At 39.0% G+C, this 13,973-nt stretch overlaps 1 protein-coding gene across 1 annotated transcript in view; it reads right to left on the bottom strand.

The window, feature by feature from the left end:
• LOC124059744 (ephrin type-A receptor 6-like) overlaps positions 1 to 13,973 on the bottom strand; it is a 28,166-nt gene that overhangs the window by 9,928 nt on the left and 4,265 nt on the right. Inside the window, exons 5-6 of the mRNA XM_046390034.1 lie at positions 8,293 to 8,448; positions 6,973 to 7,317 (exon numbers count right to left, since the gene is read on the bottom strand). Of these exons, the coding sequence (XP_046245990.1) occupies positions 6,973 to 7,317; positions 8,293 to 8,448 (501 nt within the window). The remainder of the gene's footprint in view (positions 1 to 6,972; positions 7,318 to 8,292; positions 8,449 to 13,973) is intronic.

Raw genomic sequence — 13,973 nt, 5'->3', positions numbered from 1 at the left:
TGGTGGCAGGTGGTGTCTGAGCTTCACAGAGAGCCTGGAGATGTTGTGGGAATATCTCAAGCCTCTCAGTCTGGCTGCCTGCTGCAGTTATTAATGGCAAACAGCAGACACACCAACCAAAACATACACTATGTACACTACGAACACTACGGTGCAAGAAAGTGCACAGGCGAGGCAAGGACAAACTCCACTGTGTTGCTCTGTAAATTTCATCTATACCATAACTGATTTACAGTCATATTTACAAACTTACACAATATCAAACACCAGGGCCTTTAAAGAAATAATCCCACAAGATTAAATATATAACAGGTAGTAGAAAGCATTTTTGCTGTGTAGGTTTGGTGGTTCAATTTTTTTTTATCTCATTAAAAAAAACCAAATAAAGAGACAAACAAAAAAAACCCCAAAAGAAAACAAAGAAAAGAGGCAAAGTCTACAGTCAGGTCCAAAGTTCGAGGTTTCTGATCAAAGGCTGAGGTGCAAAAGAATTACAAATATGTTACTTATTATTATATTATTATTATTATATCTGACTTGTTATTAGTTTTACATGTGTTTCAAACTGTACAAATGCATGAAATCCTCAAAACTGTGCAAGAATAGATCAGAAGAATGTAAATAATAAGTACATTTGGGACTGCATGCTCTTGTTATTTAAACAAATCTGTTAAAACATATCTAAACAGGAGCGGTGGCCATAAATGTTTTGTTCAGCTATGCAGCAGTGATGTTTTTCAGCTGCTCTCAGTTAGCCAGGCAGATAAATATGCATAACCCACTTAATGGATAAGAAATGTTTGCGAGAATCACATTACTAGAGGGGATTTCTGTCTGCAGCGTACAGTATAATGTTATGTATCTATCATCATGCGTGCGTGTGTGGGTGTGCGGACATTTTTGCAAAGTGAGAAAACTCTCTGAAAACCTTCGAAATTCTTATGCAAGAGGATATTTTAGGTTTGGGATACGTTTGATACCTACTGCTGTGCATGAGAGGCTGAAAGATAACACTTGTGGTCACTGCAGTTTAACCAAAATCCCCACATCAAAAGATGTTTACTGGCATGTTTAAGCACGTATAAATAGGCTAACCCCTTAACTACAGATGCTCAAACAGATGAGGAAAGGACAGAGGGAGAAGAAGAAGAGAGAGGGAAAGAGTGAACAGGGAGCGCTGTAAAGAAATCCCACGAGGTTGCATCTCCCCAGCATCTGAGCATATAAATAGAAGTCAGCCTTATTCCCAGAGCGGGGGGCTGGGGGGGAGCATGAAAACAGAAGAGAATCCACTGGAGGAAGGGGGAAAAGAGCAAAGCAAAAGAGAGAAAATCTCCTGAATCAGGACACCACGGAACAGCTGGAAAACATTCACACGTGGATTTAGCATGTGACAACTTGTTTTATAAAATATTTTTTTATGATAATAACGATACAAAATCCAAAATAATTTCTGGTTTTACTGGAATTCATAAAATAATAATAATAAAGTCAACAACCAGTGATTTCCAGTATGAAGTGAACTTGAGATTTGTGTCAACATAAACCTCTCCCAGGAGCCTTTCCATCTGAACCAACATATCCACTGTACGGCACATTTACATCTACAGCACAGTGTACATTTATACATTGAATAAATAATTTAATATTGCTCTTATAAGTGGATCCATATGCTAGTAGCAGGTTTGTATCCCCAAATGGGATTACAAAATTAATCCCATGTGTTGTTTACATTAATGTGGCTTACATTATACACAACTCCAAAGACCCAGAGCACCAAGTGGAACTCAAGTGTTAACAAAACCTGACTGAATTCTTTGTTCATGCACAGTTTGCACTTTTTTTTTTTGAGGGGAAAGAACAAACTAGAAGTCGGAGTCTCAAAACACTGCAGGAAAACAAACTCTGCCAACCTGTCCAACATTTTTATGCGGCTATTAAGCTACACTAAACTAAACAGCCTCGCAATATGCTGAGGGAATGTGTCTGCTAAAAAGCTGCAACCGACACAGTTAATTTTTTGCTTTGCACTTGTGTATTCTCAAATTGTGGTTTCTTGGCTGTGCATGAAGATGATTATAAAGGTAATAAAAACAGCACTGAATGAGTAAAATGACTGACGTTAAAAACAGTGACAAACACAGCATGAAATATGTATGTTGACAGCATCCACTGGCTAATTGTCAGCTTGGAGTTGTAGGGCTGTAAAATTTGCCCATCCTAAAACAATGTCATGGTGTATGTGTGATGCTGTAATCAAACTACATAGCACAGGACACACATACGTGTTACTGAATATAATGTGTGTGCACTGACTTAGAGTCAAAGGACAATACAAACAAATGCCAGAGACTGGAATGAACGGACAGACAATGAGCACAATCCTGGAGGGATTTAAATTAAACCAGCAGCTATTCCATTATTTCAGCAAAGGTTCAATGCATCATTAAAATCTGACATTTTGTGAGAGATTCCATTTGATATGTATTTCAACTGAGTTTCACTCTCTCAGGCTCCACAACGACAAAAACGAATCTGTCCTGCAAACAAAAACACGTGCAAACTTCTCAGGTGTCATCTTTCGTCAAAATTTTAAAAGGCTGAATAGCTAGTACTTTTAGTTTCTTCGAGCACACAATCTTCCCCTTTTTTAATCTTATTTAAGGACTCCTTTTAACGCAGTCCATCTTTGTGTGTTCCTCTCTCTGCTGCTGTACGAGCACATTTTTTTTTCATTTGCACTGATTTCTCTGTGCCTCTTTGTAGAATTCTGCTGTGAGACTTTGTGGGAGGAAGCTTCAGTGAGAAACGCTCTGCTGAGCAATCCGGTCTTCATAAACACAGACATTCAACAAGCAGAAAACCAGCGTCGTGCCTTGAAAAGTGAACAAAGCAGAGAATGCATAAATGGGCATTCAAGATGATCAAATGAGTTTTCTGAGAATCCATGACTAAAGGGATGTTCTCTTATGGCTGCAAAATTGACCAATAACTCCAGTATGTCGTATTGTCAAAGGCAAAGAACACTCCGGTCTGTTCAAACACAAAGTGATCGTGCATCTTGATTAACTGAGTTTTATAACTTATCAAGGTTAGACAAGCACACAGGCAATCGGGAAGAGTAATTATTAGTAATTCTGATTAATAGGCTTAGCATAATTAAAAGCATAATGAGGCATTAATCTGTAATTTACAAACAGATAGCATGGCAGCAGAAAATAAATTGTCCTCCTCCTCCTCCTTCTCACACACACACACACACACAAAAACATCCAGTTAATTTATAATTCTGCTTTTGATTGGTTATTATTCCATCACTTGCATAATATCACAATCAATTATCTGAATCACCTTGCAGCATGTGTGTTAAGTGGCAATAAGCCTGTCCATCCCAAGTCCATCTTAACAGATTGAGGCTGGCACAGATTTACAAACAAAAAAACATTTCTCTCAAATCAACGAACGTTCCACCTCAAATGAATTTAGAGTAAGGCTTGGAGTGCTTGAGGTATATAGTGCTATGAGGAGCTTGAATAGATTTTCTAATATCGAGACAGCATTGTCTAGTAGCTTCCTGGAAGATTCTTGTGTTTGTTGGGGTTATTTTTTAAGAATTCAGCACAGCTGTGCTTTTGCAACATTGCAGTGCTATGAATTGTATACTATGAGCTGTGGAAAACTGCATTCAGACAGTATGAATAGTGTAGAGTGAGTGGGTACTTTCTTTTTCATTTAGTCTTTTTCCCCCCACATAGAATATGCAGGACAGTTACATAACTGCAAACAGGGAATCAGGATTTTTCTATGCTGTATCACAGCAGTGAATGAAAGTGTTATTGAACTCTCTCTAACAGATTTATAGCTACATATGGAAGTATATCTACCTACTGTAGGATTGTACTATGACACTCAAAGGGGCTTCTCTACTTTGATGTGTGTGTGGGAGGGAGACAAACAGGGAAGAGCTGCTAAATGACTCACCCACCATATGCAATGCTGTAAGTGGTACATGGACAAAGCAAACATGTGCGCAAATGCACATCTGCGAACTTATTTGCCTGCTGGTTTACAGGCACGTCTGGCCGTGTGTGCATACAGTATGTCAGAGGAGGAAAGGCAGTTTGACAAGTTAATCCACTCTAAACATCCTAATGAGAACATCCCCACAGGCTGCTCCTGCTCTTCTACAGAGATTATTTTGCATTCCAACTTCCTCCCATCAGTCCAGCTGCCTCTGCCAGAGAGATGGGTATAAAGTGGCACATATACACCTGACATCTGGTTTCCACGGTACGGTGACAGCCTGTCAGCAAAACATTTCATTTCTAAAAATACCACTTTAATGCAGCATTTTTCACTGCATACTGGGGCAGAATTAGCCAAGAGAAATAACTGTTAAAGTGATTAAATCCTCTTGAATAAGAATGATTCAAGGCCATTATGACAATAATATGATGATTGGGGACTTTTTCTTTTTTCACTTGCCAAGCATACAAATCATATTTGCTGAAGAACTGAGAGAAGCATAAGCAAAACTACACTAAATCCTTCCAGAGAGCTAATGAGTGCAGAAAGGTTGGTGGGAAATGATAATAAATTCATTAGAAAACGGTAATATTTATGCATTACTCTTGAAAAAAACAAACAAGCAAACATGAAAATATATTTTTATTCCTTCCACAGACTCTTTATTTGTTTATTGCTGTCACTTAAACTGTTGACTCCTTCATTAGTGGTGGACGCCATCGCTGCTCCATTCTCATCTAGCGTCTGACTGCTTTTGACACAGCTACCTGCTGAATGCTACCCTCCACCTCTGTGCTGCACACATGGGCATTGTTTTTCACATCCAAATCTGACTCATGCTTAACAGACTGTTATTTCACTAAATATTGGATAAATTGCCACAAAATCTAGTTCAGAAGGAGAAAAGTCCTACTGACTTTGGTGTCACCATGACTTCTAAAATGAGTGCTACCTCTGGGCCAAATTTGTATTTATTTTATATTTGTACAAATGAGCAACATCACGATCCTCTTCAGCTATACTTTGTGTTTAGTACTAATTAGCAAATATTAGCATACTAACAAGCTAATCTAAGATAGTGAAACTGGTCAGCATTATACTTGTTTGCAATATACGTGCGTAGGTCGATTATATGGCTTGACTGGCACATTACAAACTTGAATGACATAGCACCATTCTCCTCTTGTCTCCTGTCCTGTCATGGCTGTCCCACAGCAACCTGCAGGGAGCTAGCTGTTCACTTGGCTAGCAGTGAAAAAATGAACGCTGATCTCTGCCTTTTTTAGTGTTGTTGTTGTTGTTGTTTTTACATGTTTATTGTGTAAAAACAGAAACAGCAAAACTGAAATAACCTACAGCAGACAGGCTGCAAGCTTTTAAAACTCTTGGCAGCCAAATCGACCCAGGAGCATCAGGAGCCCTGTTAAGGGGGTACCAAGGTTGGTGGACTCAGTGCCAACAACAGACAAGCCACTGGTGACGGGAGGACGGGAGGACAAAACTCACAATCAAAACTTACAATCAGGCCTTGATCACAACTCACAAACAAATTTTATTCAAAATACTCAAGCAAAGGAGAAAGGTCCATGCTCATCAGGCCCAAGGTGAGTCATGTTGTAACTGGAGAGAAGTGTGGACTCTCTACCCCCAAGACCGTCCCACTCACTCGGCTGCAGATGGCAACATATTATTGCACAAAAAGATGTTTCAGAACCGATATACCCAAATCTCAATTCCTTATTTCTATATCTGAGCCAGTCATGACTGGAGAGCGTCTGCCTTGTTCTCATCAGAATTTCATCTCAACACTGGCTTGCTGCACATGCTGAAAGGGGAAAAAAATTGCACATACCCAGCACAATTTATTAATCCACTCTCCTTCCCTCGTCTCAAACTTTCCATCAATTATTCCATCAATATTCTTGCCCTTAAAATCTTCAAGTTCAAGTTTTAGTAGTTGAACTCAGGTCTCTTATTCTTCAAGCCCAAGATGCTGAGTGCTGCTAGCTGTAGTTGACCTCAGGTCAGACAGGCTTCACTAATTAGAATTAGGTTCAGGTCACAGTCGCTCAGTCAGGTATTCAGTTCAGAAATATGCATCACTTACTGACACACTGAGGTAAATGAAGAGACAGAGACTGTGGAAGGAGACACAGGGTGCTCAGGGCTGAGGAAGGCAAATCTTGCTGAGTAAATAAACACCCGTCTGCTACTGTAGCATAAATATCTTCATCATCTGCTCCCAAACACAGTACTGAAGCAGGCATTAGGTGTTATGTAACTACAGAATATGCATATGTAAAACATAAGCATGTGAACTGAATATTTATTAATATTTCAGACCTTAATATGGCTCGCTGAACGTTAACCCACAACAATCCGTCCAGCAAAAGAAGAGCAAATGCAGTATATAAACTGGAGATGTTCTCTCAACTAAAATTTCTCCTTTTTAGTAACAACCAAAGTCATTCATGTCCAAATACTCCAACCAATACAGAAAAAGTAAACTGTGGGAACAGGAACAGACCACTGTAAGAAATGCAGACTAGACTTAGATGAGGTGGGTATTTTTGGGGAGTGGCAAGACAAATTTGTGAACAAGTAAAACTCATGTTGTTTCTGCAACCTGCTAGTTTTTGCAAGTTTGTAAACAATTTTTTTTCTCAGCTTTGCTTAGCTTTTTGCTATCCCACAGGCTGAATGGTCCACTGGGGAAATTCCAGATGGCCATTTTGCCCATGCCAGCAGGTTTTGGTTTGAAGCTTACCATGTAATATTTCAGCTCTGTAAAAAGTTTTTAAAATTGATTTATGTAATTATAAAAATTGTGGCTGCAACTAAAAACAATAGTTTTCAATATTAATCTTTATAATATATTTTGAACCCAATGTGAAATGAAAGTTCTTTAATTACAACGATGAAGCCAATAAAAGCATTGCAACTCACCAACTTGGTGTGTATTAACGGTGACATTTGCCAGCGAGCGTGTGGCGACGCCCAGACTAGAGACGCCATTCACAGCCTCTACATGGAAGGTGTAGTTGGCGTGCATTGCGAAATCTAGTATTGCCACAGAGGTACCGGTCAGACCGAGGGGTCGCGGGACGAACCGCAGGTCCGGCTCACATGGCTCACACTGTGTCATGCTGCTGTCACTGGCACCACAGCGCTGGCACAGAATGTTGTAAGTGATGTCCTTCCTGCCTCCCGTATCACTAGGAGGCATCCACTGCAGCAAGAGAGCTGTGTCATTGATCAATGAGACCAGGTTCCTGGGAGCTGATGGGGGCCCTGAGGAGAAAGAAAAGTTGTTTAGAGAGAGCTTATGTGTACAGATTATATCGGTACAAACACAGCATAACACAGAGAGAGGGGTTTGACTACTGGGAGATAAATACAAGAGGGGACAAAATACATACAACACAGCAGATATCAATATCTTACTTTAAGTATATCACTGTAAGTATCAGTATGAGTGTATACTTAAATATACACTGATCAGCCACAACATTAATACCACTGACAGGTGAAATGAATAAAATTAACACAAAAACAGAAACACAAAACAACAACAAAACCCCCAGAGGTCCAGTGTCCCTGACAGGTCAGAGCTGTTTTGGAGGCACATGGGGGATCCAAAAAATATCCAGCAAATGGTTTTCATTTTGCAGCTGATCAGTTTATATGTAAGTATAACAGCACATGATCAGAAAAATCTGACACTTAAAGGACCTTTAGCAGCAAGTGAGAATAATTTGAAATTGTTGTGTGTGTGTTTGTGTGTGTGTGAGTGGGTGTATGAGCGGTTGGCTTTCCGTTTCTTCTGCAGTATTCCATTCCAACAGCCTGTGTGTCATTTTCCTTGAAGGAACACACTTCTGATGTATTTTTTTTTTGGATTTTCACAACTTTACATCAGATTTGGCAAAGTGTTCAGACTTGAAGGAGAGTGTCTCTTTGAAAATCTGTGTGTGGGTGCACCCTAAGTGTTTCATTGCAGCATTCTACTTGTTAATTTCATGGATAAAACTGTCAGTATTCAGTATTTCATGTTTAAGAATGATGTACATCAAAACAGATTTGTGCTTTATGCCTGAGATGGAGGCATAAAGTAATGGAGGCATGTATTTAATTTAGCTCAATCATATCGCTATATGAGCAGATGGATGGGGAAAAGATGACACCACAGACTAAAATAAATTATAGACATGTAAACAGACACTAAGAATGTCTCAGCTGTCACAGAAAGTTCTGGAAATGACTAACTTGTGCAAGCCATGGTGGAGGAGTCTTTGATAGCCCTGTAGAAACCTTTGTCGCAGTGACAGATGGTGGCGGCCTGGTCATAGCTGGAGCTACGTGGAGGACACTTAGAACATTTAGTGTTCCCCGCATACGCCTTGAAGAAGCCCGGCTTACAAGCTGGAGAGAAAAAGAGAGATGGAAGAGGAGGAAGTCAGCAAGGTTAATGTTCCTCGTGCAACTGCAATTCCATCAGCACACATACATTTAATTCATAACCCCAGCTGCTTCTCTCCTCACCTGTGGCCTGACCTTGTTTCATAAGATGCTATGGATCACTGTAACCTTCTTATTAGCTCTCTAAGCCACATGCTTATGATCAAATGGTACACACCTGTAATGCTCCTTCAATGAACAAATAGTCCCAAACATCCACATAAATATAAATATAAATATAAATATGTTTTGAAACACATTCACCACAGCTCACGTTGTCCGTTCCAATAGCTAACAAGACAGTGGAAAAGTAATTTTAGTTAACTCATTGAAAAAGTCACCAATCACATCACAATACTAATGCCAGAAGACAAATTAATCTAACCTTAACAGCTTCTAAAATTGCCACATCCACAATCTCACTGTCTGTTTCTACAAAAACAGAAAACAAAGACACCCTCCACACTGGAGGTCCAGTGTGTAGCATTCAGTGGCATTTAGCAGTGAGTGTGATTGCAGATTGCAACCAACTGAACACCCCATTTGTTTAAGGCTTTAAAACTAAAATATTCAGGAATTCAGAAGGTTAAATGAGATGGGAAAGAGTACTAGATTATATAAATGATTAAGCTTCAGAAAAGACTGGAGTCCATTTGTTTTAAACTGTAGTTTTAATAGAGTTCCCACTTTCAGATTCCCTTGAATGCAGACAGGGAAGTTTTCTCATCATTTGTCAGGCAGGTTAACAAGAGCTATTAACATACAAATAATGCATTTATGAAAATGCAATTTTAGCTTGCTTTCAGTCTAATATCTCAATCAACTTACACGATCCATTCTGCTGGCCTGAGTATTCTTCAGTTTTCCATCTTTATTCTGGTTCACTTTCCTACCTCATTACTTCTTCCAGTTCTCTCCCTTTCTTTTTTCCCATCAATTCAACCGACTCTCCTTTCATTATCTCTTCAATTTGTTTCTCCACCTGTTTGTGCTCTGCCACAGTTTTCACCTTTTTTCATCTTTCCTCCAATAATTTTCCTTTTCCCGTCTCTCCTCCTGCTTTCCTCTCCTTCGCTGTTTCCCTTAAGGCTTATCAGAAGATGGCAAATACATTGCAGATTGCCTCCTTCTCCCCGGACTTATCTCAGTGGAGAAAAATAAAAAACTAATAGTGTAATTATATAACATCATGGAAATCTGGGGATCATTTTATTGCAGCATGGTTTGTGTGAGAATATATGTGTGTGGGTCGGGTAATAATTTTAAAATGATCATATTAGTATGCCAGTTATAAGACAGACAATGAGGTGTTAGGGAAAAATGGTAACACATCGGGAATTATTATTCAATCAAGACTTCATGGCAGACAGCCAGAAGGATTTTGTATTTTTAACATTTTCACAGTATTTTCCTCACATTTACTATAAGTAGGAAGCACAAAAAGATGTAATAAATGAGACACATTTATTTCTTTTCTTTCTCACATCATCAGTAACAAATCTTATTACATAAGTCTGTTGTCCGTTGCATTATTGCCTCCACTGAGAAACATTACCACTTTAATCCTCCTGTTGATATTAGCCCTTTTTATTACACAGTGATAAGTTTCATCCTGTGTAACATGAATGATGTCCAGCTGCTACCCAGTAATCGGCGCTGCACACAGGACTCATTGAAGAGGATTATTGTTACTGAGTGGCTAATCCTGTTGAAATAAAGTAAATTGAATCAAATTGCTCCTGGTACGTCATGCAGTAATGGAGATACTGATTCAATAAGTTCAATAGGTGTAGATGCGCTAAATCCCTCACACTGTAATGCGGACCAACTGATGCAGTATTTCTGGTATCTGAAGTATCAAGACTCAAGGGAAAGATCTGGTTGAATGAGGGTTAGACTTCTCACCCCAGGCTAGATTGTTGTTTCTCGCGTCTACCCAAGGCTAGAAACTTGTGTTGTGAGTGTTTATAGTCATAGCATCACCAATTGTTCATTGAACTGATAATAATAAATTGTTGTGCAGGGACCTGTAGAAGTGTAGGCTGTCACACCAGCCTGGCAAATCCTTTTAACAATAGACTAGCTGGACTACTTTTAATGTGTCTGACTTTGTTCTTTGAACTTTCAGCTAGCAAAATGGTATTAATGATAAACCCACTATGAGAGATTTAAATGAAATTCGTGTCTTGTTTCTAACAACATAAACATGTATGATGACATCCATGTCAGTATAAATGGAACTATAAATGGAATCCTCAGTCATATATATCCTCAGTCATATATATATATATATATATATATTGGGGCAGTCGTGGATCAGCGGTTAGGGTGTCGGACCCGTAACCGGTGAACCAGCGTTCGATTCCCCGTCCCGGTGTCCATGGCTGAGGTACCCTTGAGCAAGGTACCTAACCCCCACTGCTCCCCGGGCGCTGCACGCGGTCGCCCACTGCCCCGGGTTTGCTGTGTGTGTGTGCACGTCATATATATATATATATATATATATATATATATATATATATATATATATATATAATGATCTGTTTCTCAAGAGCGCTCTGATCCCGTTCGTCACACATTCACACCTGAAAGCTGCTCAGTATAACCACAGTCTGATCCACTGCCCACTGAGCCCACACTTGGGCTCAATATGGTAATGAGCTGCCTATCACTTTCCCCACCCAGATTCATGATGCCAGAGGACTGAGCTGACGCTTTTCGTCACAAGCTTGACTGTCTAACCAAGACAACCAGTGCCTCATATTAATTAACTGAGATGCTTTCATGAATTCACTAATGGAAGTATTTCTAGTTGTTGGATAAAAAGCGGAGCCTGTGTAAACATTTTGCATCCAATCACACAGTGTAAATTCTACAGAACATCTGCAATTCTTATGTCGAGACAGACTAATTGTTGAGCCATTCAAATTTGCCTTTTATTATTTACATTCTATTTTCACCCAGCTGTATTTCCTTGAAAGAGGTCACAGTATTTCTTTGAACAGCAGTGGTCAATCTTTTTCAATGAGAGAGAGAATGGTCATTTTGAAAGATGACATGGCACAGTAAAACAAAAACGAGGAAGGAATTTTGCAAGAGAGAAAGAGAGACGAGGAGAAAACACTCTTCATAAACAGGTGGACATAATTGAGAATAAAGATATGTAAAATGGAATGAGATGAAAGATTGACACACAAACAGAAATCCTTGCTAAAATCATGTTGCTGCTTAACTCATCATGAGAAGAGTAATTTGTCACCCTGTTTCCAATTTTTGAGGTCCCTCATTCTCTTGGATATTACTTTCCTCCTATGCTGAGCTTCTGCCAAAGGCAACAAACACACAGATTCATTTGAATTTCCAGCTGCTCCCTGCTCTCTGGTATACACTGGGAAGATCACCACCAAAAAGCAATTACAATAGCCTACTTATACCACTGTTTCCATCAAAAAGTTTGAAAGCATCTCACGCACAAACACATAGACACATAATGAGAATCAATTTGCTTACCCTCACTGTTTGGGTTTTTGTCATGGAACACATTCTTATTCATGAAAGGAAAAAAAATATGCATTCCCACAAGTACATACAGAACTGTTGCAAAGACGTATCTTTCACCAGTTAAGAGTTTCATTACCCGTAAGTTAGTTAATCATTTGTGAATAGTATGGTGAAAGAAGTGAAAAATAGTCGTTATTATGATTCACACGACTTGTTTTAATCATTTCAACAGTCTAATGTCCAAAGTTAATATCATATATGACAAAGATAATTGGTAAATTTGAGAAGCAGCAAATGTTAAGCATTTTTTTGTGGAGAAATGACAAAAATGACCAATCAAAATAAAATAATAAAATAGTTGCCTGTTAATCTGACTCATCAACTGTCTTAACGTCTTAACTTTGAATAGCTTAATAGCTCTTTATGATGACTTTAGCATATTATCAGTCTTGATGATATATCCTATGGAACAGCCTCTCTCTGGCTCTTGTTAATCTCATTTTGCAGTCACATTGTTAGGCAAAAAGTCACACTATGGTTCTTAACAGGAAGAGTGTTAGTACTTAAAGTCACATTAACAATTGTGTAGCCACTTGGGGACAGCACAACAAGCTGTAAAGACTGTTATAGTAACAACCAAGCTAACCTAAACTTGAGAAAACTTGAACTTAAACTTGAGATGAAAAATGCATGAAAAGGTTATCCATTTTTCAGTCGACATGGCAGCAGAACATGCACAGCTTAAAGCACAAATAAAATGTGAGCTTCTGAGCACCCACTGAATCATAGTTTACGGAACCTAGATAGCTACTACTAACATCAATGCAAAGAACAGAGTGCTGCTTTATTATTATTATTATTTTTGTATAATGTATGATTGTATATGTATAATGATGTCACCTAAATTAAAACTAATAGCAGGATAACTCCTATACTCGTAGTGCTCCTGCCTCATAAAAGTCAGCACTTTTCAACTTTTAAATCAGATGTCGTAGAATAAAGTAAATAAAGTGAAGATTCAACAACTGGGTTGCTTATTTCTCACCTCAAAGTTATTCAGAAAGATTTTGGTGTGTATAGTGAAAGTTTACTTACCATTAGCCTACATTGCTAGTCCACTTTGTACAACACAACCCTACGATTCAAACCCTCAAGCCCCATTGGCTCATAGAATGCTGTCAGCCCAGTCAGTGTATCAAACGTGCCCCGTTTTAGATTAATGGTTATGAGTGGCCTGTCACTAACCAGGACAGAGGAAAGTCTGTCTGAATGGGAAAGAGTAAATAAAACTTGAGCGTGCAGATCAGATTTGTCTTGTTCCCACTGTAGCTCTGAATTAGTCTCCACCAGCCAGTAAGGGGAGCGTTTGGCCCTTCAGCACTCCACTATGTTCAGCAATAGCCTTGAACTGTGGTTTGATCCCTACAAATATAGATCAGAGGAACATAAAAAAGATACTTTTCAAAACACCTTGCCGTGATTAAACTTTGGCTTCAGGTTAAGTGAAGGCTATCTGAGTGTGAATGGACAACCTACAGGGACTCAGTGAATGGAAGTACATCAAATGCACATATGTAAGGTAATGTTGTGCCAACTAAGACATTTTGATTTGTTTGGGTTTGTGTTTGAGTTGGAAGTTTTCTCTTGGCTTTACGTTGTCAGAAACAGATGGAGCCAAGGACTATGTTTACCCTGGTCTCTCAGCTTTGATATGCAGATGGGAAGTTCAGAGAGAATGAATGATGCTCTAGTCTGGCTGAGCTACATTAGAGACCAGAGTAAACACAGTCCTTCATGGACACAAGAGAGGCATGGTGACTTAGATATTACTAGGAGAATGTATTGATTTCCTATTGATTCCACTTTGATTCCACTTTAATCTTGAATTTAAGATCAAAAGTTTGTACTTTTCTTGCAGAGGCCATGAGTGAACAAGCTACAGTAAGTATTGTCGATTTCTGGAGAACTCTGACATGAATGTGTCATGG

This window comes from Scatophagus argus, chromosome 1 (genome assembly GCF_020382885.2).
Source record: "Scatophagus argus isolate fScaArg1 chromosome 1, fScaArg1.pri, whole genome shotgun sequence".
In the NCBI taxonomy this organism is placed as follows: domain Eukaryota; kingdom Metazoa; phylum Chordata; class Actinopteri; family Scatophagidae; genus Scatophagus; species Scatophagus argus.
The sequence above is the reverse complement of the archived record's forward strand: the minus strand, read 5'-3'. Positions and strand labels throughout refer to the sequence as shown.